Source organism: Artemia sp. Qi Xiang Cuo, chromosome 2 (genome assembly GCF_049724085.1).
Source record: "Artemia sp. Qi Xiang Cuo chromosome 2, ASM4972408v1, whole genome shotgun sequence".
In the NCBI taxonomy this organism is placed as follows: domain Eukaryota; kingdom Metazoa; phylum Arthropoda; class Branchiopoda; order Anostraca; family Artemiidae; genus Artemia; species Artemia sp. Qi Xiang Cuo.
Window position 1 is genome coordinate 59,427,923 of NC_142795.1, and position 27,218 is coordinate 59,455,140.

General features: G+C 35.5%; 1 protein-coding gene across 4 annotated transcripts in view; it reads right to left on the reverse strand.

Annotated features, from left to right (window-relative positions):
- Positions 1–27,218, reverse strand: part of LOC148955446 (dystrophin, isoforms A/C/F/G/H-like) — a 504,509-nt gene that overhangs the window by 56,737 nt on the left and 420,554 nt on the right. For all 4 annotated transcript variants that reach the window (XM_089102277.1, XM_089102283.1, XM_089102291.1 and 1 more), the window contains 2 exons: positions 8,325–8,515; positions 3,928–4,072 (listed from right to left, as the gene is read on the reverse strand). In XM_089102277.1, the coding sequence (XP_088958403.1) occupies positions 3,928–4,072; positions 8,325–8,515 (336 nt within the window). The remainder of the gene's footprint in view (positions 1–3,927; positions 4,073–8,324; positions 8,516–27,218) is intronic.

A 27,218-nucleotide genomic window follows, 5' to 3' on the forward strand; every position in this document is an offset into this window, starting at 1 on the left:
CATTCAACAAAGAAAATATAATAACGCACTTTGACAGAAGTATAATAAAGCACTTTAAAATGCAGTCAAGCACTTTGACTTCAAAACCTATGCAGCAAGAGAGAAGGAAGAAGAAAAAGAGCAAAGGAGCACATCCAATACTGAGGTTTCACGACGTAGAGCAGCAATAAACAAAATAAAATAAGATGTGTCACAAATTGCTGAAGGGTCAAAATAGACATTATACCGTCTGTTTTATTGAACTGAGGTTTATAGCCACCTTTCTAAACCTAGCACACACGGTCAACTGGTTCAATTATGTTTCCTATATAATAAATCGAATGTTTGTCTGTGTGTGTCCTATATGCATTACTACACTGTTCATCCGATCGTCAAGAAACTTCGGGAAGTTGTTGAGTAGACCCTTACGAAGGTTTTAGGTATAAAATACCCCCCCCCCCCTCCAAGGCCCTCTGAACACTTTTCACACTGACTAAATAGAGACATCTGAACCGAAATACTTGAGAGTTACTTTTGTTCACATTATTCACACTTTCTGGATATAAAATTTCCAACAACGACCGACGGGTAAGTTAATAATCCTAACCTGACTTTTTCAAATACTTCTAAATTTAAAACGATCGTTATTTTACACGTGGATAAAATTTTCAAGGGGGGATGTCGGGGAAATTTTTCCACGGGAGGAATTTGCCGGGGGAGAATTTTCCAGGGGGGGGGGTATTAGTTTTCCGTAGGCAAATTTTTCAAATACTGTCAAATTTAAAAATACGATCGTTATTAATACGCGGGGGGGATTTTCCTTAAATTTTCTTTATTTGGAATTTTAAAGAATTTTATTAAAAAAATTTTTATTAAAGAATTTTCATTAGCAATGTGCGACGAGTAACTTAGTATCTTATATTATATCGGTCTCAAAATATTTAGAAGTCTTAGTTTTTTTCCAAAATCTGCTGGATCTCTTTTTCTCACAAACAGAAATAGGTAGTAATTGAACTTTTAGGTCAAAAATGTTTTACCATATCTTAAATGTCTAAAAAATTCCTTGTATAACTTGGTCCTTGATAACTGTTATGGTCCTTAATAACAGTCGCAAACCTGGAGAGCTGTTTCAAATCTCCTGTAAAACTGATTCCATGCAAAATAAAGTCGTTTTAATTGCCAAAGACGCATCGAGGGAATCCAGAATGATATAATGAAAAAACAGCAATTGTAAATACGGAAAGACAAACAGAAAATTTACTCCATGCTCGTAGCTCCAAATTAGGAATAATATATATATATATATATATATATATATATATATATATATATATATATATATATATATATATATATATATATAAATTAAAAAACACAGAACAGTATACACTTTGCTCCATGCACGCACATGGGGAGGAGAGGGTTGCCCTAGGCCCAACGACTCTAAAATCACACCCCCAAAATCATAAATATTCTCGAATTTCTCGGCAACTTTTACTCAAAGTATCAAATGAAATTTTTTTTAACGTCACCCCCTCCCCCCTCAAAAAAAAACCTGCGAGCATGCCAGCTTTGCCCCATGAAGATTAGACCGTCAAATAAATTTAAGTTTCAACCTATTTCATATTTTTTTAAATAAACTAAATTGAAGTTAGTCGTGAGCATTGATCCACACGTAGAAAAGCGGTGGTCTATAGATCTCGAGATTAAACACATAAAAAAAACCGCAAAAAATCAGTATTCCAATCCTTTTTCTAAAGACCTCTTTATTTATAAATAAGGTGCAAAGTAGGTATATAGTGATAAAAAAAGAGAAAACACGTACATATTTACCGGGTTTATTATATGAACATTAGTTGCATAAACAAATAATAAGAAGCACGTATAATAAGAAAACTTTAATAAGAGGCTCTAATCGCTAAGGTACTCAAATTGAAGTTCAAATGAATGAACTTTTAGAGGTTTTGCGAGTTCAGGGTGCTAGAATAGGTTTGAAAGTTAATGTTAAGAAGACTAAGTCACTAAGGCGCTAGGAATAAGCGAAGATGAAAAGGTGATGTTGGGTAACGAAATGATAGATCAGGTGGCCAGCTTCACTTACCTTGGTATCATTATTAGTAAAGACGGTGGGAGCAGTGAAGATGTTAAAAGTAGAATAGCCAAGGCTCAGGGTGTTTTTTCACAGTTAAAAAAATTTGGAAGAATAGGAAGATAAGTCTGCAGACCAAGATTGGAATATTAGAAGCTACGGCGATGACAGTGGTCAAATATGGCTCTGAAACATAAGAGCTTCGAAAAGCGGATGAAGATATGCAAGATGTTTTCCAGAAAAATTGCCTACGGATTGTTCTGGGTACCCGGCTGACTGAACATTTTTCAAACAGTAAGCTGTAAGAAAAATGTGGTTCAATCTCGCTTTCTAGGCCTATAATGAAAGAAAGGTTGAGATGACTAGGACACTTTGTGTGGATGAAGGTCGACAGATTGCCGAAGATTGACTTTTCGGCCAACCGTCTAGGGCCAAACGGAAAGCAGGTCGTCCTCGTCTTTGGTGGGAGGACGTCGTAAAGAAAGATTTAAAGGAAATGGGAACTTCCTAGGGGGGGGGGGGGGTAGCTTTGTGCATAGCGGCGTTGGTCTCAGGCGGCTTGGTTCTGCGGTGAGTTGTTAGTAGTAGTACTCAAATTGACTACTATCAGCATTGCCACCCTAGTCTAATCGTGAACCAACACTCATGCACATTCTGGAACAAAGATTTGAAGCAGCATCTATTTCTTGAAAAACTTCTAGAATGAACTGAATCACATCTTCAACAGTGCGGGGCTTGCGTAAAAAACTTTATCTTTTACAGTACCCCGAAAAGAGGAGTTCATAGGAGTTAAACCTAGGGAGCGTGGCGGCCAATCAATGGCGCCACAACGTCCAATCAATTTGTTAGGAAATTCTAAGTCAATCAGTGCCGGCAAAAATTGGGGTGGGGTGGGGCCCAATATTGCTAAAAATAGAAGTCTTTGTATTGGGAAAGTCCACTTACTCGTGATATTACTGTATCCTTTAACATGTTTAAGTACAGTTTGATCAATGGTTGCATGCTTAATAATAGGCCCAACAAGACCCTTGCAAGAAAGCCGAGCCCACACTGTTAGGTTAGGTTAATTATGTTAGGTTGGTTGTAGTTATGTTAGTAATTAGGTTAGGTTGTTAGGTTAGGTTAATAATAGGCCCAACAACACCCTTGCAAGAAAGCCGAGCCCACACTATTACCGGATATTGATTGAGTTATTTTTCAATAGTAATGTGAGGGTCTTCGGTTGCATAGTAAACACAAATGTGTCAGTAACGGCCCCCGCTAATTTAAAGTTTACTTTTTCAGACCATACAATTTTTTCCAGAATACCGTCATCCTTAAATTTGTAGCGCAGGAATTTTCAAAAAGCTGTAAATGCTGATCCGAGTCATCTTCTAATAAACCATGTATCAACCTAAGTGTGTGCATCTTTAGTTTTATACTTTTCCTGTTTTCTTTTTCTTTAGTTTTGTCTTTTTTATCACTATCCCTACTTTTTGCATCTCACTGTAAATATATTTTTTGCCTTTATCCGCCTTGGAGAGAGCCCATTCTGTAACGTGTGTTTTATGCTTCATAAGAATTGAAGTGTGCTTGAAGCGTTGAAAAAAAAAATCAAATAAAAAATGTACCTAAATTTACAGCTATAGCTGCATTTCCATTTTTACTACAAATTTTTAAGAATTTTTTTCGCAAAAAGAAATATGCATTCAAATAAGGAAAATATGCATGAAGATTACATTTATCCACCTTGATAAGATTCAAACTATCGATATACCACGATTAATTTAAGAGTTCACACGGACACTCAAATACCTTAGCTGAATAGATATTTCAAGCGATTAAGGTGGTCAACACGGAAGAACAAAAAGAAAACAAACCTGCTGTTTTGTGAGGCTCAAAAGATCCGCTCTCAGTGGTCCCAGACTCGTTAATTCCATATCCTTTCGGATGACCCATTCAATCAGTTCTCTTAATGATAGCAAGACCGCATTCCAGTGTTCACGATTATTCTCTAGCCGGTTCCTAGGGAGCACAAAATCAGTTATTTAGGGGGTCGACAATAAAGCGAATAAAAAATAAACGAAAAGAAAATGTCATCAGTAGGGTCACCTGTACCAATTATTTTGAGAGATACAATCGAATGGATGGAACAAACGCAGGATGTATTGTTTTTTTAGACAGTTTTTGAACGAAAAGCAAAGAGCGATAATAAAACTCAGAACGAATGGGAATTAAACCACATATAGGATTTACCAAACGTAAAATTAACATGATTTATTTTGTATGAAGAAAATCCAAACTAAACTAACAAAAATTACAATGAATAAGGAAATTACCCTAAAAAAAAACACACACACACACATGTTGTTTCCGTCAACACTTTTTCCTTCTAAATTTATTCTTTTAAAAAAAAAAAAAAGTTGGAAGCCAAGTAAATATTCAAAAACGTAAACCATCTTAGCTAAATTTCAAGTAATCTATTTAGTTTTCAATAAATTGTAAATGACAATATACTTCCAGGTTGGTTTGAAAGGGGCCGCGGCCCAACTCAAATTTAGGGCAATTTATTTTTGTTTTAAGTTTGTCTTCATTATCTATTGTAAGGTTTGTTCATTCTTTTATCTTTATCAGTGTTAGTAGGGTACTAGGACATCGTAGAGGGAAGCGGCGTCAAAATGGATAATCAAGCGAAGTTTTCACAGTTAGGGCAACCCGTTAAGACATGCATAAATTGGTCACTCGTTTTGACGGTCTAGGCGTTTACCCCCCCCCCCCCCACCCTCCCGGAAAATATCCCACGTGTAATATATCCTCCCTGTGGAAAACACCCCCTCCCCCCGGAAAATACCCTCCCGCGACTGGTTGATCTCCAACCACTTTTGACTTATATAAACAAGACTAGAATTCTCAATTTCTGATCGACTGAACATCCTCTGAGGTTTCTACAACTATGAGGCGGAGGTGGGGACGAGGAAGGGCAGCCCCCCTCATATACGGAGTAAATTCTGCTCATTTTGGGGTTTAATGTTACTCTTTGCTTTCATAATAACGGGGTAGACCAGAAATATTCCCAGAAATCAAGACGAATTCCAGTTTCAAGAATCAATACCAGTTTCACATTTTTGATTCATTTTAATGTTTTTTTTGTACCAACCCCTCCCCCCCCCCCTGCCTGAAAAAAATAACCCCAAAAACAAAAATCCTGGACACGGCCCTGAGATTATGCATCAATTTTTACCTCCACCCTCCCCTCATCTCTGCCTTAGAACTAGTTCTGTATTTATCTGAAGGCTCAATGAAAGTTGGGATGTTTTGGCATTAAAATGCATCCTTTGAGGTTGTAAGGTTTGTTCATTCTTTTATCTTTATCAGTGTTAGTAGGGTACTAGGACATCGTAGAGGGAAGCGGCGTCAAAATGGATAATCAAGCGAAGTTTTCACAGTTAGGGCAACCCGTTAAGACATGCATAAATTGGTCACTCGTTTTGACGGTCTAGGCGTTTACCCCCCCCCCCCACCCTACCGGAAAATATCCCACGTGTAAAATATCCTCCCTGTGGAAAACACCCCCTCCCCCCGGAAAATACCCTACCGCGACTGGTTGATCTCCAACCACTTTTGACTTATATAAACAAGACTAGAATTCTCAATTTCTGATCGACTGAACATCCTCTGAGGTTTCTACAACTATGAGGCGGAGGTGGGGACGAGGAAGGGCAGCCCCCCTCATATACGGAGTAAATTCTGCTCATTTTGGGGTTTAATGTTACTCTTTACTGTCATAATAACGGGGTAGACCAGAAATATTCCCAGAAATCAAGACGAATTCCAGTTTCAAGAATCAATACCAGTTTCACATTTTTGATTCATTTTAATGTTTTTTTTTTGTACCAACCCCTCCCCCCCGCCGGAAAAAAATAACCCCAAAACAAAAATCCTGGACACGGCCCTGAGATTATGCATCAATTTTTACCTCCACCCTCCCCTCATCTCTCCCTTAGAACTAGTTCTGTATTTATCTGAAGGCTCAATGAAAGTTGGGATGTTTTGGCATTAAAATGCATCCTTTGAGGCATTTCCCTCCCTTTCTAACTAGCCGAAATATTTTTAAGTTCTAAACAAATTTCACTGTCTTAGGTAAATTTCCTGTTGTTTTACAATCTCAAACATTTGCATATAAGGGCTTTAAACCTCTACACTGGGGTTCTCTGATTGTTCTGTAGTTAGGGAGGGAGGGAGATGCCTCAAAGGTTGCATTTTAATTGCCAAAACATCCCAACTGTCATTGAGTCTTCAGATAAATACAGAACTAGTTCTAAGGAAGAGATGAGGGAGAGTGGAGATGGAAATTGACATATAATCCCCAGGGCTGACTCCAAGACTTATGGAGAGGGGCATTTTTTAGGAGGGGGACAACTTTTAAAGAAACACCAAAAATATGAAACTGATATTTAGTCCCTCTCGATTTATGGGAATATTGGTCTACGCTTGTATTATGAAAGTAAAGAGTAACGTTAAACCCCAAAATGAGCAGAACCTTATTCCATATAGGAAGGGGAATTTCCCCTTCATGGTCGCAGAAACTTCGGAGGGTGCTCATTACGTCAGAGATTAAGAGTTATAGTCCTTTTTTTATAAGTCGAAAGTGATTGGAGACTAGCCAGCCACTAGGGGTATTATCCGCGGAGGGGGAAGGGGTAAACACCAGCTCCCAGTTTTGATATCGTACACAGGGAAGTCATTTGGGGGCAAGGGGAGGGCACTGGCCTGCTTGAGTTTTGAAGATTTTCTTGTTTTAACCGTGTATTCTTTATAATAACATAATCTTAATGATCAGTTTTTCTAGAATGTTAATTCGAAGAGCTATAAATAACGAAAGTAAACTTCCTCATGAGAAGTTAAAAATTCTGTGCACCATTGCGGTAGGAAAATTACAATAATAATGACAAAAATTTCAGTAAATTATATTGACTTTCAGTTTTCTTTTAATTTCATAAATAAGTGCCTTTTCTATCTACAACTTCTCACAAATACCGATGGTAATATACCCCTTAAATCTTTGTGGGACAGTTTAGAAGAGGTGGGAAGTAAAATCTATATTGAATATCCCATTTTGACAAAACCTCTTGTTGACTCGCAGCATTTTCCTAATTATGAAATTTACTGAAAAGTGAACAAAATTGAGTGTTTTGGAGACTTTAAATGCTAAAAGTTATCGATATCATGCACAGCGAAAGACGCGAGAGAACCTTATAAAGTAGTCGTTTATTTTCTGCAGGCTATTCGAGGACTTTTCTAATCCTACCAGAATATTCGGTTCGTTGACTTGGTTCTCTGTTTTTGGTAAAGCTTGGTTCTCTGTTGAAAAAAAAAATCTTACATTTATAAAGATAAAAAAAAAAAACAAAAAAAAAAAAAACACTATAAACATAGGGAAATATCACAATTCAGCTTATTAGAGCTATTTTTGCAGATATATTTTGCACACGTTGCGAAACAATGATTTTTATTCATATTAAGTTTCAACTCCACTCTTTACCTCAACAAGAAAACTTTGTTTTTAACTAGTTAATAAAGGCTAAGAAAAAGAGGGGGTTCGGGTCCCGGAGCTAAATAAAGCTAAAATTTTACCAAACTGTGTTTGGAATAATAACACCTTACTATGACAAATCTGTCACCAGGGGGATGAGAAACTCAAGATCTTTTACACATTAGACACTACCACTGGACTATGATAATACGATTAACAGAACATGAAATGCCACTCAAGCAATTCAGCATTTGTTCAATATACTCATTGCGCCAATCCATGTGTAAAATTATGATAAATGAAACCAAACCAGGCGAATGTGAATGCGAATCCTTAATCTGAAAGTAATTTTTTTTTCCATGAATAGTATAGATATTTCATAATCTTACTCAAAAGATATTATTCTTTTTTACAATCATCGTAGCATCCTAAAGGCTAATAATTATTATAAGTAGCAAAATGCACATTGTAGCCCAGTAACACAGAGCTGCGAGCTAAAATTAATGCAGCCCTTTGAATAGTACAAGAAAACACTGCTTTCAGGGAAGCAGAATTTTGACACTAGCATGTCTTAACTCTTCTGTTTTCCTCAACAGTAAAATTGACACTAAGAAAAAAAAAAAAATAACACATGGCGTCTACCCAAGCTACCAAAAACAAAATATTACTCCAAGCAGTAGTATACCAACTCCTTAAAAATAATAAAATACTAGGTTTAAAAATTTGTGCTGGGGTTTTACTGACCGAATGGCAACAGACTTGGCTCTAAGGGTGTGCCATCGTCTATTAATATCTTCAAGTCTCCTACGAAGCATGGCAGCATCTTCAGGGTTCTTGTCTGGGCCAGTACTTTCCAATGTGGAAAGCAAACGCTGACCAGCAGCCGAAAGACCAGCATGTTCTTCTTTTCTTCCATTTATTTCTGCAGTTAGCTCCTATAATACGAATACAGACATAAATCAAAACATAACTTTTTAATTAAATTTTAATTTCGTTTAATTTCGGCTCTACTCTATCCGAACTTTTTCTTTCAAGTACAGACTGCCTACGAAATGAGTCTTTCTTTTCTTAATATATAAAAAAGTTAAAAAGAGAGTGGCTTGGTTTTTGACATAGCGTTACGGTTGCCAGTGGCTAAGTGTAATCAAAATGGAAAAAGAAAACAATAAAAAAACAAAGAACGAGTAAAAGTCTTTCTAGAACATGCCTCCTGAAAATTTTTTGGGGGAGTACATTCAAATATAAACTGTTTGACTTAAAAAAACATATAGGCCAATGTATCAGAAGAAAAAGTATTGTTTTTCCGAAAAACAACAAGAAAAAAAACTAACAGTAGGGTAAAAAAAAAAAATGGAAGTTAGACTTCAAGTTAGAAGAAGATAGAATTTGAGTTCGGAAACATCTTTCAAAAGAAAAGAAAAATGCTGACTTTACGCTTCTCGTCAAATGAACAAATACAGTTTCAGCTAGTTTTAATTTTTGCCAATAAAAAAAACATTATTAAAGAAGGAAGGATTTAAAACCATAGGCAGAGAAAATTTTTTTAAGACATGCTAAAAGATACCTTACATTTGTACCAACAGTACAAACAAACACATTTACATTATACAATAGAAATTTGACAAGGAAGAAACAAATTATTTAACAAAAAGGAAAATTATCCGAATACAGTAAGAAAAAAAAAGCTACAGAGAGCTAAAAATACACATTTTTTACAGTATTGAAACAGCATGAAAAAATTAAAACCATATTGAATTAAAGCATTTCAAGAGTTGGCTATTGACAACAAAACCATCGTATTGTTATTTGGAGATTAGTTTGCAACATTAATAACCAACTTTTATTTAAGTTAAACATTCTTGAAAAAGTCAGCAACAAGAAATGAACCGAGATATGAGGACCTTCTGACCTTATTTCTCGAATATTTAAACAAATCTGAGTGGTTGATGCCTCTCTCAGTTTCTGGAAAGCATTGATAACATTACACTTAAATAAAAAACGCACGAGATCTTCCGAATAGAAAGAGAGGGTGAACAGTAATACTAAAACAGATTTTGTAATTTCTATACATCCCTGGGAATTAAAAAGGAAAACAACTTCTCTTTCTATGATGAATGCATTTTATAAGCTTTTTAGCTCCGAATTAGGTTGACACAGTCACTAAATAGGTTCTCATAATTAACTATGGCACACAGGCGTATCTGCAGGGTATAGTGTGTCAACTTTTCTTCCTTGAAGCTAATTTTTTTTAAATAGATTGAAGGTGAGAACGGAAGAATTTCTTCGAAACGCAGCAAAAAGAGCCTTTTCTGCAATATCTGCCCCACACCCCAGAAAAATACTGGCTACATACGCTAAGGATTTGGCACTTAAATTGTAAATTAGATTTTACAGACAATTTTTTTGCTTATAGTCCTTGATGTCATTTTTGTGTTGTTATTTTTTGCTTTCTTTTCTTTTCATTTTTAGTGTTTGTATGACATATTGTTGTTTTTGCTTTTCGTGGGTAATAACATATAGTACTACTACTATTCTATCAAAACCAAAAAAGCCCGAAATTGTGGGGATGTAAAAACTAAAATAAATTTTTCTTTCTTCAAAATTCTTTTCCGTCATATATTAGTGAGGGTTGCTAAGAACAAAATACCTCTTCAAATAGCATCAATGCACGGAGCAGGGTGAAGATGAGAAACACGAACCTTGCATCTTCAATATATTCATTTCTGCCAATTTTTTTGCTCTGCAATGCGTACCATCTGCGACAAAATTTCTCTTTTTGGGTCTGATATTCCTTTGATACATGAGAAACACGAGCCACCATATCAGAGGCTAATGAAAATTCAACGTTTTCATATTTAGGAGAATCGTCTCCTGTCGGAAACTTAGGTAAATCCTGTAGCTCTTCGTCAAAAATGCCTATTTCAGGAAGATACTCAGCACTTATATACGGACCTCTAGGCTGATTGGGTATTTCTGGAATACTTAAATTACCCTCTGATACCGAGCGAGAGGAGCAGCAGAATCCATGACATAGAAATTTATTATTGAATCGTCTTCGTCGCTTTGGACAGCACACTTGAAGACACTGATAGTACGCCATCACAAACCAGATGGCCCATTTAATCAAGGGTAAAAAAGAACCTAATATAGAGAAAATAAACCATCACACTTCTTGAGACACAAGGCACATGGAAAGATCCAATACTGTTGGCAATAGGTTACTAAGTTCATTGTCAAGCACGGTTGAACCTACACATATACTGCAAGATTAAAACCATTCTTCATCTCATTCCAGGTGACAAAGTATCACAGCTCACAGGAATAAGTTCTGTATAGTCACCATTTGGCATGATCACAGACATGGTAAGCAATAGCATAATAAAAACACTATCGTCGTTCTAAGGTTGAACTTTAAAAATGCCAAGAGAAGGAAGGATTAAATTGCACCAAATATATCTAAGCTATAGGATTTTCCAGCACATTACGATCTGATCTAATCGACCATGACTAAACTCCACTTTAGTTCATACATACATACACACAATCATTCCAATCATCCATCCATTTCGATACTGAAAGAAACTAGAGACTATATGTTCCCCGGGTGATTATTCAGTCTTTCTCCGGGAAAAAAGAAATCCAACGCGGAAACACCTAGACGCCACTACACAAACTATTATTCTGCTTAATTCGCTTATGTAGGTAATAAAAAAGATATTTTATAGTGATTATCAACGCGATAGCCTCAATTTGAAGGAGGGAGATGTCTCCCATAAATCAATTTTTTTCCTAGGGGTCAATATATAGAACAGATGGTCGCTGAAAATTTAGAAGACTCATTCCATACGAAATCAATTCTAGTGCCAAAAATCCTGAGAAGATAACCTGACACCCCGTCTGTTTCCCATGTCCAAATTACAAAATAACCATTTTAATCAGAATAGCAGAAAGGTCCACAATATATCCTAAGGCCAACATGATAGGTGTGTACCCTAAGGAAAGAACCCCAAATTATGCAAACAGCCTATATAAAACAGAACCTTCAAAAGCCATAATTTAACAAAAAGCGGATATATAACAATTTTCTGAAATCAGAATGAGCCATTTTATAAATAAAGCTTTATTATTTTTTATATATTATCTATATTTATTTATTATATTTTAACAAAAAAGCGGATATATAACAATTTACTGAAATCAGAATGATTCTAGGATTTTCTATAACTGCGGCTGAAGGGTCCAAAACCAGGCCCTTGATCCCATGGCTTTCACCCCCCTCCCTTACGCTTAGTTTTATTTTTTCAGCAAAAACGGAATTTGGGGCCTCACAACTTAGCTACTACAAATCTATATCCTATGTTTTGAGATTTTCTATGAACTTGCTGGTTACAAACCTAAGGCAGTATAGACGTCCAAAATCATAGCATATTAGTTATAATTTCTATAATGGTGAATATGTCAACCTTATTGATATCGGAGTCATGGAAAGATTCTTAATCTGCACGATAAGAGAACATTAGGCTCAGTTTTTGAACCTATCCCCTTCCTTGTCTCTCACTTTGCACATACAGAGATTTTAAACCTCTTCCGGCTCAAGATAATTCAGGGATCATATGTGAAATGTTCCTTATTGATTAAATGTTACTAATAAAGACCTTTGAGACTGCAGTATGATTGTCCTAAATCAGAAAACACTAAATGCCCGTTTAAAAAATGAGGTTTAGTTTCCAATGAAACTGGTCTATAGAGGGGTCGGGGCTCTTCTCTATAAAGGTCTGGTTTCTGTATCCAGTTGTATGTAATCATTCGAAACCAAAAGCTATGTCAATCTCTCAAAACTTCTAAAATAGTATGTCCCAAGACTAATTTTTTAAAGAAAATGATGACATTACTGTGGAAAATGGTGACATTTTTGCTCCTCAAAGACAGTCAAGTATCTACGTTTTTCAATACTAAGCTCCGTTTTAGCAGAAAACTAGTCCGGTGAGCCATGTTCTGCTTTTAGGGAGTGAAGTTAAATTAGCTTTACAACTGTCTTGGCCCCATAGCCAAATATCTGCTACGAGAAAGAAACAAAAAATGAAAATCTGAAAAATAAGCACTTTGCATATCTTGAACAATGTTAACAGCTTTCCAACTAGAAAAAAGTTATCTATTCAACAACACAATATAGTTTTAAAAAACAAAAGGTGCTCTACATTTTTTAGCTGAAGGAGACAGAGCACATTTTGGTCCTCTAATCATACAGGTTGGAAGTCTTTGCAAGTTTCGAGTAAAAACAAGGGGCAACATGGCTAACTTTCTGCTGAAAAGTCAAGTGTAGGAGGGGGATGCGGGGGGGGGGGGGCTAGCAGTCCACTTGGTCCTCTAATCATACAGATTGAAAACTCTCACGATCTAAAATTCTTTTGGTCGGGGATTCAGCTACATATCTATCAATTTCAAGCGAATCCAGGAATTTTCTTGCGAAAGTTAGATAGGGGTCGGAATTTTTTACGCCACTGAAAAACCGTTCTTTCCTTCCCTATGGCTCGATACTATCGCCTCATCGATTCCAATCAGATTTGAGTACTTTCGCGCCAATGTCACAGAAGGACCGTGCAGCTCTGAAAATCATCATTCTCATTTTCCGTTAGCCCAAGATATCTTCCCCATAGGAGCATAAGTCCCGAGGCGTTCCCTAAAAAAAACACGAATCTTTCTGCTGAAAAGTCGGCGGTGCAGAGATGTGTTGGGTGGGATAAGGGCCTGCCCAGGCATTAAGTTTGAAAATCTTGATGCTTCAATACTACACCCAATTGGTGCTTCGAATCCTTGAGGAAAATTCCATACACGATTCTGGTTCAAAAAAGGTTCAATGTGCCAACCTTTCTGTAAAAATAGAAAATTGCAGTGAGAGGGCGAGGGGTCGAATCCTTTGTTCTCTAACCATACAGAATCAAAATCTTTGCACAATTCCAGTTCAAGCAAGGGGCAATATTCCTACATTTCTGCTAAAACCTTGATGGAGGAGGGGGGGGGGGTGACCAGGGGTATTGGAAAGGCCATGAGCCCACTTTATGTCTCTAATAGCATAAATATATAGTTCTTGCCTGTTTCCACTTAAAAAAAAAAAATGCAACCTGCCTACCTTTATGTTAAAAACTTGCCGGGGAGAGGGGTGTACTCCTAACCTCCATTAATTTGATGGAATGTATCTTAACTAATAATAGCATACAATATGGGTGCTGAGTGGTAACGAATCTGCTATTACTGAAAAAATATTTCGAATTAAAAAATAAAACAAATTATATTCATGTGTTTACCTGGACAATGTTTGGAAGGGTTGGGAGCAGGATCGGATCCAAAATTTTGTTGGGGGGGAAGGGAGTCACAAAAAAATTTGTCCGCGGTGGGGAGTTTACCAAAATATTGAAGAAGAAGGGGTTTGGCGCCTTTAGAATTTGTCCAACTGTCTCAAATGAGGGTTCTTCCTTGACCTTTATTGTACAGACTCATTCACGAGCCCAAGAAATATTTTCTAGTTGTTTTTGTTTCTTTTTTTAAGGAGAAATGTTTTTTTAAAAAAATACGTTTTAAAGAGCGACTTACAAGACGATAAAATATTTCGAAGGATAGGGGGGGGGGTTCAAACCGGATAGCCTAGTTGAACTTGGCGGTTATCATCCAAAAATTTATCACTGTTTAGACTAAAGTTAATATTTGTATCAGTATTTCGAAAATGATCATCCCCTGAGAAAAGTGCACCAAATGAAGAACTATATGTATTAAATAGCCCCTCTTTATTCATCTTAAGTTGCTATTAGAGAAAGTTAGAAGATTTGAGCAAAACGTGACTTTTGGAGGTTTCAGGCACAAGGCAGAAAGATCCACTCGCGTCCCCAACCCCAAATAAAAAAAAGTTTATTTGGCCAAATAATAAAAGCCATGGACCTCTTCCTAATAGCTTGTACATAACGACCACATTTCATATAATTATCCAGTAAGCTTATCGCAGATCATTTCTGGTCTTCGTTCTCGGTGCGAACAAAAAGCTCCTCCCACTTCTTCGTGCAGTTATTAATAGCGGGTTTCCACTTGTTTCCGATTGTTTCGCGTAAAGTGCATTATTCGTAATAGCAGGTTTCCACTTGTTTCCGATTGTTTCGCGTCTGACTTCTCTACCCGTGAAAAGATCTGACGCCGCTTATGTTTCTACGTTCTCTGGAGCACTCGCACCCCGGTCCGGGTTTTTATAATGGGTGAGATAGGGAATGATCATACTGGATAATTATATGAACTGTGATAACTACATAGTACAGAACATGTGTTGGTTAAGCTCAAAGGAATGAACTCAGTTAAATAAACCTCGGAAGTACTTTTTTTTTTAATAATAGTCTTTCAACTTGTACGAAATGCATATACGCCGTGGCACTATAGTTTTTGAAAATGGAAGGTCATATACATAGCTTTTTGATGGTTCTAAATGTCATATCGGGATTTTGGCTTGATAGCATTTTCGACTCTTCCGACCAATTTTGCAGTTTTCCGCCACAAATGACAGGAATATTGACACCATTTTTATTCCTCACACAGGGATTCAATTGAAGATACGCAAAAAGTAGTTTTATTATAACCAGAAGGCTACGGTGCGGCTAGACAAAAAAAAAAAAAAAAAAAAAAAAAAAAAAAAAAAAAAAAAACATGCTATTTTATTTATTACAAATGGCTTTTAGCCTGAGGCTTTAGCCCCAACCCTCGCAGCAAGTAAATAGTTTACTAAGGTGAAATTCTACTTTAGCTACTTCTCACTATCTTGGAAAGGGGTTAAGTTAGAAAAATGAAACTTTCAGTAATGAATCCAGGGCCCAAAACATACTCAGGAAAGGTATTGCCAAGCTTCAATGTTAACCCTTTTCTGATTTCTAAGTTTTAGAAATTTGCCTAATTGACAGGCCTATACTGATTGAAATTTTGACAAAACAGCATTTTACATTAATTTTCAGTAATCAGTTAATTTTTCTGTGGTTTTAGTTCTGAAAATGCAATTCCTGTATTTGAGTAGAATTTTAAGCCATATCAATGGTTTTTTTTCCACTGGGATTGAGCATAGTACCACTGGTACTTCAAAATACCTTCCCGGGAGATACTTCAGTCTGTAGAGCCATCCCTGAAAGTTTCATTTTCCTAATCTAACCCCTTTCTAAGATAACAAAAAGTAGGTAAACTAGAATTTTTTTAAATCTTTAAACGCTAAAAAAATACAATAATAAGTTCTAAAAAGGGCTAATAACACTATAGGATGAGAATAAATGCACATTTATAAGCGAAGCTTGAATCATTAAATTTGTCCCTCCATCACGTTCAAATAATTACTTTCAGTGATTGGGATCATGTAAACTGGCTGCTTCTCTCTGTCTTTTCTAATCGTATTCGCCATCTGAATTTAGCACCGAAAGTTTAAACATAGGTGTCGTGTATGTCAATATTTCTTTTAGAATGTTGGGAAGAATTATTTCCTTTGGAGATGTTTGGAGCCCTTCCGAGTTTCATAATATGAGCTAGGTTGTAAAAAAATAATGAATACTGATTTTGCAGCTCCATATAGTCTTAACCTCTTCTGATGAACAGTACTCTCCCCCAGACAAACTTAAACTGTAGTAGGGAAAGTATAAAAACCAAACAATACAAACGATTCTTACATATTTATAAAACAAACTAAGTTTTAGTCACAATTTTCGTCAATTTATTCTTATTCTAAATTTCTTCCCAAAGACTTTTTTTTATTTTATGTTTTTTAGCTATCATGATTCTTATTCGTTTAACGGTAAGTTCCTTCTTTTATATTCCTAACCATCTCGTACTTCGGCCTCCATCTTTGAGAATATTCATTTTGCGTCATTTCTTCGTTCATAGTTTCTGTTTTATGTGAATTCTTATTTCTTAGCAAAACTGTTAATTGATCCCAGTATTTTAAGAATCCCAGACAATTTTTTGAATGGGTAAACTTCAACTTGGAGTCCAAGCAAGAGGAACAAAGTTTATTTAACATTCATTGAGCTTCCCGAGACGATTCTAGGTAAAGCTGATGCTACATAGCGTAATGTCCTAGAGACTTTTGTTTGCAGTCAAGCCAGCTCAGCAACAGCGTCTGGGGAAATCTGGTAGCTCGTCTCGAGCGTTCTTCTAAAAAATTCCGAGTATACCATCTTTATCAACAGGGAAAATTTTGACATATTGGAAACTGTTGATTTCCACATGTCATACAAACGTAGAAGTTCTGTAACTCACAAGAGATGACAAAACAGCAATCTATTATTGCGCTCATCTGAGAAAGTTCAAGAAATAAATGGAAAGCGAAGATGCTACAAATAATTTTCCTTTGGTTAAGGAATTTAAAGGGGAAATGCTATAATGACTATAGTAATTAAACTATTCAGAGAGACTCAAACTATGAGGGGTGAAACATAGAAGTCAGGAGTGATGTAAAAAAAACAACAAAACAACAGATATGCGTTAAAAAACCAAAAAGCATACTTTAATACCAGGAAAAATTTGGAAAAGTTTTGACAATACATTCTCAAAGTTTAAAAATATTGCAATATCAACAACGATTGCAAGTAATGTCATCACTATTAGCATTCTTGAAATTATAAGGATAATGTTTCTTGTGGAGAGTTTCTGGCGTCTTAATTTTCTGCAGTGGTACGGCCTTAACGCCTCAACAAAAAACAACAATTTTGAAAATATTCAATATCTGAGATTCCGCTTTAACCTTTTACCCAATCAAATTTTAAGAATTTGCATTGATTTTTTTACGTCGAAAAGCATGTTTTTCCTTGCAATTCCTTGAACAAACAAAAATTGTACGGTCTTGATGCCTCAACGCAAGACGACAATTTTGTGAACATTCAATAGATTCCCCTTTACCCTTTTACCCAATCAAATTTTCGAAATTTGCTTTGAATTTTTTTTTAACGTTAAAAAGTATGTTTTTCCTCGGAATTTCTTGAACAGACAAAAATGCTAATTTTAAGCAAGTTTAGATTATTATTCTAGAAGATAGTTTTATAGTTCTGGCTGAATGAACGGACATATCTGAATATAATGAATCCAATGATATAAGTGTCCTGTACTTCAGGTACGAGTAACAGGTACAGACTGTCACAGAATCTCACGTTTCACAGGGGACATAAACCATAATCAGCGTTGTTTTTTCGACTATCAAGGACTTCTGCAAACGAGTGTGTAAGTATGTTTTACCAACAATATCAATAGCTGAAGAAGGAAATTATGGCCAAATATTAAAAGATTGATTTTTAGGAACATATAAGCATAATTCTTTACAAACTGAAACATATCTGGCCAGAAGAATGCTTGCAATGTAACGTTTTTCGGGCCAAAATTGATGGTTTAAACCGCAAAAACAGAAACTGCCACTTTGATTGAGAAACTGCCACATCAGTCCTTACTTAAAAGATAATAAAATATTGGTTTAATAACCATCTCTCGATAATCTACGATCACTTGTTCGACATGATTACCAGTCTACCATTGAAAAGACAAAAAAAGGAACAGACCGCACATCTATGCCAATTTTTACAGATAGGAGCTTGAATCATCTTCTCTAAAATTCTCGAACATATTGAATTTAGCTGTCAAATTTTACTCAAAATTACACTCCTTTTTTAGCATGCTTTCTTCATTCTTTCTTTAAACATAAGCGTTTCCTTATTCTAATGACTTTCGATGAGTACATTTAATGAATTTTAAATATCTGGAATCAGCATGAAGAGATATACCGGTTCTAATTGACAAGATATGTTCTTTATTTACCGTTGATTACAACGAGCAGTTTTAATTTATGAGCTAATATGCTCATTATTTGACTATCTCACATTTTAAACTATTACTTTAATTTCATAATTATATGTAAACTTGTGTCGAGTTTGGCCTCAACGCAAAATAGCGAACGATAAACTCCGCTTGTACTGGGATTTCTTTCAATGACTTCCATCAATAAAATAAGGGTTGTCGTCATAAAATAAATTGAGCTGTTATAGGCCAAGATTGCTCCTAATAAAAAGAAAAAGCAGCCTATAACTAGGACCAATAACAATCAGCAATGCTACGAAAAAGACTACAGCCTTTCAAGATTTTATCTCAATCACTCTTGGTTTTTTCTTCTTTTGTTTGAACTTGAAAATGAGTTTCTCCTGTTCAGCTTGTATTTACTGTCTGAAACTGTCTATTACTATTAAGTAATTACAAGGAAATGCAATTACAAAAAGATTTATTTTGCTTTTAAATATGTTTGCTTCTTGTTCAGAGACTCGGAACAATTGTGCAACAGACTCTAGACTTCATTAATGGCTGCTGGTGTAAAATTTAATATTAAATAACTAGATTTGTACTGCAGCAACCTTTGGTCGAATTTACTGACAAAACTATTGAGGAAGCAACACTGAGTTCGTTCCTTCACCATCGATTGAATGACATAGTTTTTACCCCCCCCCCCCACCCCAAAAGTATAAGTATCAATTAAGGCTGTGAAGTGGAGGCCATGGGTAAAATTGCTGAAGATGTTAAAGATACAATCAGACGGCTAAATAATAAAATATTGTTCTAGCATGTTAATAAATTGAGAGGGAAAAGCCAATCTGGACTTGTCATAGTTAAAAATTAAATAACAATAAAAAAAGTTTTTTCAACTGAAAGTATGAAGCAAAATTAAAATTTGAAAAGAACAGAAATTATTACATATATGAAGGGGTCGCCCCCTCCTCAATACCTCGTCCTTTACGCTAAAGTCTGATTTTTTTTTTCCATTTATTTAAGAACGACTCCTGAATCATAAAGGCAGTTTAATAACAATAATACGCTCTTTTAAAAGTTCTGAAAAAAACTTTAGCGGAAAGAGCAAGGTATTGAGGAGATGGCGACCCTCCTCATGTACTTAATAATTTCTGTTCGTTTTAAGTTTTAGTATTTCTCTTTACTTTCAGTTGACAAAACTTGCTTTTTTATTTGATTTCTGACCGTTTTTTAAATAATACTAGAAAATCCAATTCCCCTCCATGGAAAATTACTTCCACACGAAAAATTCCATCATGTAAAAATCCTCCTACGTCCCTCCACCAAAAAAATCCCCCTGAAAAACGTCTGTGTACTTTTCAATAACCAATACTATATATAAACAATGGGCAAAGTTCATAGCTTGCAACCTTCCCCCCGGGGGCTGTGGAGGGTCAAGTCATCCTAAAAGACATAGTTATTAGATTTTTCGACTATGATAAAGAATGGCTATCTAAAAAATTTATCGGGCGACTTTGGGGAAAAAATGAGCGTGGGAGGGGGACTAGCTGCCCTCCAATATTTTTGATCACTTAAAAAGGCCACTAGAATTTTTGATTTCCGATCAAATGAGCCCTCTCCTGATCTTCTACGATCACTGGTTATATACGATCACCCCTGACAAAAACAAAATCAAATAAACACGCATCCGTGATCTTTCTTCCGGCAAAAAGGGCGAAATTCCACATGTTTGTATATAGGAGCTTGAAAACTTAACAGTAGGGCTCTCTGGTAAGCTGAATCTGATGGTGTGATTTTCATTAAGATCACTTGATGTGTTGGGAGTGTTTCCCCCTTTTTTAAAAATTGGGCAAATTTTCTCAGACTCGTATCTTTTGATGGGTAACATTGAATTCGATGAATTTCACATATTTTGAATAAGAATAAAAATTCGATTTTTCTGATGTATATATTGTTATGAAGACTGTGTTTCTTAGAGTTTTGGTTACTATTGAGCCGCATCACTCCTTACGTGGTTCGCGGTTACAGTTCGTGGAACGAACTGTTTGATAGGAACGGGGTCATAATTAGTGACAAGGAAAGAATTAAAGAGAGATAGGCACAATATTTTGAGAATGTGGTAAATCGTGAAAGAGTTACAGGAAAAAACAGAGAAAGCGTGAAAAAAATTGAGACACTTTGGATGTGAAGGAATATTTATTTTGTTAGGAAGAATTAGTGTCAGTACTAAAAGGCCACAGAAACCGACAGTGGGGTAAATGAGTTTTTTTTTAGTATAGTTGCTGTGAAGTTAGAGATAAATTACTGAAGATCATGAACATGATTTTTGAAAAAGTGGAAGTACCTAGGGATTTTGGAAAAACTTTAATTAAACCCCTCTATGAGCAAGGCGATAAGAGTAAGTGTGGTAATTATAGAGCCATTAGATTGGTTTCTGTAGAATGCAAATTCTTAGTGTGGTGACACCTTTTTGACTTGGAGATGCTGTAGAATAAGTTTTAAGACAAGAACAGTGTGGATTTAGGAAGGGGAGAGGAAGCGTCAACCAAATTTTCTCTCTTAGATAAATAACTAAAAAGTGCCTGAGTAATCAAACCCCTTTAGTCCTCACTTTTAAAAATTATGAGCAAGTGTCTGAAACCCTGTAATAAGTACAACTTTTGACTTTCTGAAGGATTCACGCATCCCAAGACCACTCACCGGTCTGCCACTGCCCAACTTTGATACTCCAATGATGACGATTGAAAATACTTCAATGATCCCGTTAAATCAAGATGAACATGCCTACCTTTGAGCTAAAACTTGGCAATTGGAGGACCGGACGGCATAGAAAAGAATCTTGCCCACTTTGCTTCTCCAGTTATCAGGTGTGAAAATCTTAACAAAACTCTGATTCAAACAAGGGGCAACGTGCCAGAATTTCCATTAAGAAACTGGCAATTATAAAAACGGGGGATGTTCGAGGGTCCAAACAATTGATATCTACAATAACATAGATTGAAAATCCTTGCATGATTTGACTTCAAACAAGGTAAAATGTACATTTCTTTCTACTGGTAAGAAAATAATCGGAGGAGGGCGGGGGAAGGGGTGTTGGAGCCGTCACAGGGCCACTCTGTGCTTCCAAATAATACTAACTGGAAGTCCTTGCACGATTTCGGCTCAAAAAAGGAGCAAATGCTTTAGATTTGGCTAAAAGATTGGTGTTGAGGCGTGTGGGGGAGGGGGGAGGGGCGTTAATGAGGTCAATGGCCTATTTTGATCCTCCATTCATATAAACTGAAAATCATTGGAAAATACTGCTTCAAACAAGGCAAAATATGCCTACCTTTCTGCTAAAAAGTTGACACTGGGATGGGCGTGGAGGGAGGGGGCGTTGGGTGTGATCCTGGGACCTTTGGTCCGATTTTTACCACTAGTTTGTTTTTAGCACAAATGGCATTTTAGCTTTTTTTTAAAAGCAAAATCATTATGAATTTTTCTTTTTCAGTGTATGCCACAACAAAAAGGTGTTAGCCCATCAAAATTTTTAAGTGGTCCATCTCATGAGTAAAATTTTATATAAAAACTGACGCAGGACATTTTTTTCAGCTGTTCAAGGAGTACCGACTAGCGTCAAATAGAAGATTACATCTCTGTTAGTTCAAAATTGGTTTTCTTACCATAAGGCAACTTGTTAATATCACTGCTAAGAAAGGAGCAAAGAGAAAACCCAATTTCTTTAGCAATGAGAGAAAAATTGAACCTCAAAAAGCTCATGCGATACTATTTCTCTAACTCAGTCTCAAATACAGTAAATAGGATCATCACAAAAATGGCTTGTAAAGTAGATGGCAGCATGTTCGGACTTGTGAAAAAGTGCTCCTTTTTGAACGTCTAAATTTTTCTATTCATCATTTTAAGAAAATATTTCATCAACAGGTCAGGAAGCTGTAACCTTTTTGAAACCCATTTAAATTTTATTATAATTTCAATTTGAAACTGGCCACTGCTTGTTAGCTTGAATGCAGCTCTCAGCTCGAAAACAGAAACATGGCTCGCAAAAACAAAAGCTTGGCAAAATAAATTCAGATAGTCTTCACTGACATGGTTTATAAAACCTACCTTCAATTTAGACACTGTTGACTCTGGCACAAGGACAAGCAAAAACCATTCTTTTTGGCCCAGGTCAATATTATGTGCAGATTTTGACAATGTTACATTATATTCATCCACCATGCCGGAGGTCTAATATTTCCGTAAGAACCGTAAAGGTTTGAGAGACTTGCCACTTTCCCACAATAGACTGATATTGTCAAAAAAAAAAAAAAAAAAAAAAAAAAAAAAAAAAAAAAAAAAAAAACATGGCGAAATTAAAGTGTTTCTCCCGCAGAACAACTACTTCTGCAGTTAAAACCTGATGTTTTCTGACAACCATCTATCGTACCACGTGTTTTTAAGTGATTCCAATTATATTTGCTAGAAATTCCTGGAGGTCTGTTTTAGGGTTCTAAAGAAAGGATAGTTGTGTATCTTCAATGGCATACCTTCAATAGCATCAAAAATTACCATTTGTTTCATTTATTCTGAGTGAACCAAGGGAACAGGCTCCTTCCAAGTAATTCATTTTTACTTTTGTATAGTTGAATGTTTAAGATTTTCCTCCCCTATTAGAATTGATTTGCAAACAGAAAATCAAATCTAAAGTGGGTTGATAATTTGTTCGGCAGAAGGAGGGAAAAATTGCAGTGGCACAGCTAATAGGGACCTTAATCACTTGAACTTCTACATTTTCATCTGTCTTCAAACCTCTTAAAATACACAAAATAACCCAATGAGAATACTTCTTGATACTGATTATATTTCATCAGTTAAACATCTTTACGAAACTTGCAGGATTTTTTCTTTGGACCAACTACGTTAATTCCTATTTCTATAGCGTGTTTCAGCATCCGTAGTACTGGGCCAAAATTCTGGAACTCAACTCCAGCTAGAATGCGGGAGCATTCTGCTAAACGTTCGTTTCAGAGGTTGCTTAAAACTTCTCTGGAATTCAAATCTGCCGGGCAATGGCTCAATTTTTTTTTGTAGTGTCTAGGCATGTGCACGGTTTTTTGGGAATTGTATGTATATTAAATAAAGGTTTAAATAGGGATAAAATCCTTTTAATAGACAGTGATAGAAATTCACAAAAATACCAGATATTTCGGTTACATATGCAGTAACCGTCATCAGTAGTAAAACTAAATTAAAACAATTTAAAACAAAAGTTTATATGCGAAATCAAATAAAACTACATATCGTTTGATTCTCTAATTCTTTTCAAAGGAAAGGCGGAAGCTAGCCTCTTTGACCTTCTTGAATTCGGTTCATTAGCGTTCAGTGGTATAGCATTTGGACAGAGATCAATTACATAGGGAGAATTGAACTTTACTCTATCAGATTTTAATAAATTATCGTAGATAGAATTTAGCCCAAATTCACCTGTGTCCCGATTCAAAGCAATGTTCTTGAATAAGATTTTCTTTATTTCAAGAGTTTCACGAAAATTTTGCTTTAAACCTGAAACTCTTGAAATAAAAAAAAATCTTATTCAAGAACATTGCTTTGAACTTTTATTTATCGTCATAGAAAGGCAGTGTGGTCTCCGAAATTATCTATATATGTATATTTGTGTTTAAATAAAAATATTATAGCTATAATTCTAAAAATTAACAGCAGGAGGGGGAGGAATATCCAGATGACAGAAAGGTATATCTATATATGTTATGCACTAGAATAATGCGCATCTTATATGGTTACTTTTAAAATGAAGGTAACTGTTTAAGACTTTTTTGAAAATGAATCAGAAAGAAAAAAAACAGCTTCTCTAGTGAATTGTTTCTCAGATCACAGATTTTTTTTCCCGTCTCACTGAAGAGGGGTCACTGTCGGTCAGATAAAAGGGGGACACTTATGCATAAGAGAAACATTCATTTAAAATATGGCACATTTTGATTAAATGCAGGCTACTCATCTATAGACATAGAAAAATAAAATCCAAAAGAATGAATAAGCATGCCTCAATCAAAAACTAATAAGATAATTAGACTTTATTGATAAACAAATTATTAGCATCAAACTACACTTTATTACAAAGAGATACTGAACGGAATTTCATGACTGTTTATGCATTGTGGGGGGGGGGGTCTTGATACTAAAAGCTAAGAAAAGATGCTCTGGTGAGGTCACCCACTGGACGTTACTATATGTTTCCTTGGAGGGAGTGATCTTAGCCTATCAAGCCACTCCTTGCAACACAATAAGGCAGATGCGTTATTTTATATGCTTAACGTTGTGTCTTAATGGCGACTTTTTACTAATAAAATTTTAATAATCGAAATTCCTACTCTAAAGACAATCATAATAACAATCAACATACAGTAAAATTGATAGTATAACTGGTATTGATAATTTCAATAATAAAATGTGTAGTAGTACTTTATCAGCTTAACAGCGATTGTAATAATGTTGCACCTTAAGATTAGTGACAAAAGCGAAAGCTGAGAAAAACTTAATATACCACTGGTTTAGGAAATTAATATCTTTCAGTTATAACGAAACTATACGACAAGAAAACCTCCATTATCAGCAATTCATGATACCATCACAGGGAAATTAATGACTTTCTTTGGTCTTTAAGAAACAGAAAGGTGTAGTAAAAAACTGAAACTTTTCACCTCAAAGAGCGTGCTAGGAAGTTACTTTCAAGATGAATTTTCTCTTTTGATTCCAAGGTTCAGCGTGCTTTATCAATTTCTGAAAACAAGGCCCATGAGAGAATTTCCGTGATTTCTTTTCCACTTCTAGCGGTCATGAACGACTCCATAAACAGAGCTTTTGGTCCCGACCGATAACAGAATTCCAGCTTCTTAAAGTGATAAGATTCTTACAGAAATTTAGAATGTAATAAAACTACGGAGGAATTCCTTATCCATAGAAAAGAGCGCATTATCATAGTTCACAAGTAGGGCAAGGTATTCTGGAATGTGATTATGGATATAATTAATGTACTTCCGTAATTAATAATTCAAGTACAACTCAGGTCCATGCCACTAAGAGTTTTAGGAACTAAGAACTTTAGGCATAAAGGAACATTTTTCGAAAGTCGAGAAACTTTGAACAGTCATGGTAATACATTTTTAATCCTCCCAATACTTGACGAAACACAAAAAAAGATGTGATTTGTTTTTCAGCAAACATTCTTTTCTCATCTGAGTATACCAGGTAAGGTTGAAATATATCATTTTGATATATATATATATATATATATATATATATATATATATATATATATATATATATATATATATATATATATATATATATATATATATATATATATATATATATATATATATATATATATATATATATATAAGCCCAGCAGCTTCGCAGCCAGGCCTCGGCACTCGGCACGCGGCAGGCTTCTATATATGGATTCTCATTGTCGCTTGTCTTCTAACCGCAGACAATTTAAGACAATTTGCTGTCTTTTCGTATTGCGGTCTTTTCAAAGATATTTGATTATTAAAGCTCTAACCGCAGACAATTTGCTGCCTTTTCATACTACAATCTTTTCAAATATATTTGATTATTAAAGAATGTCCGAATTCTAACAACAATATCTACTAAGCTTCAAACTTTTGGTTTTCTATTTTAAGGTTTTTGAATTGTTACAATCCCTTGTTAAAATATATACAAATATTTTTGCAACTACCAGTTTTTTGCTCTTTACGCAATTTAATGTCTTTTCATACTGGTTCTTTTCAAAGATATTTGATTATTAAGAAAGTCCAATTTCTAACAACGATTTCTACTAAGCTTCAAACTTTTGGTTTTCTTTTTTAAGGTTTTTGAATTGTTGTAATCCCGTATTGAAATAAATACAAATATTTTTGCAATACCAGTTTTTTGACGCAAGTTAATGTCTTTTCATACTGCAGTCTGTTCAAAGATATTTGATTATTGAAGCTAGTCCGGTTTCTAACAACGATTGAATAAAAAAAAAGAACAAGGTTTTTCAATTGAAAGTAAGGAGCAACATTAAAACTTAAAACGAACAGAAATTATTACGTATATAAGGGGATTCACCCCTAGTCAATACCTCGCTCTGTACACTAAAGATCGAATTTTGTTCGAATCACAAATCCCTGAATCACAAAGGCCGTTTAATTAGAATAGATAGCTCTTTTGAAAGTACTAAAAAAAACTTGACTAGGGGGCGAACCCCCTCATATACGTAATAATTTCTGTTCGTTTTAAGTTTTAATGTTGCTCCTTACTTTCAGTTGAAAAAGCTTGTTTCTTTTATTTAATTTCCGACCGTTTTCTAAATAATGCTGATAAATCCGGCACCCCTTTCATAGCAATTTCCCTTCCCCCATGGAAAGATCCGCCCACGTAACACTCGCCCCCCCCCCCCCAAATACCAAAAAAAAATCCGCCCTAGAAACTTCTGTATATTTCCCAATAACCAATATTATATGTAAACATTGGGCATAACTTGTAGACCTTCGCCCGGGGACTGTGCGGGATTAAGTCATCCTCACCCCCCCCCCAACTTTTTTGACATTTGGTATACTTTTCGCTGAAGGCAAATATTTCAGCAGAAATTTTGCAAAATCGGCCGAAATTTAGCAAAATTCTTGATTTCTGCTGAAAATTCTGCACAAATCAGGTAGGGCTTCGGTAAAATTTACGAAGATCGCCCCCCGGATAAAACGAGCCTCGGGACGCCCATTTCTATTGGTATCAAAATTCCGTTTTTTAGAGTTTCGGTTACTATTGAGCCGAGTCACTATTTACTTACAGTTCGTTGCCACA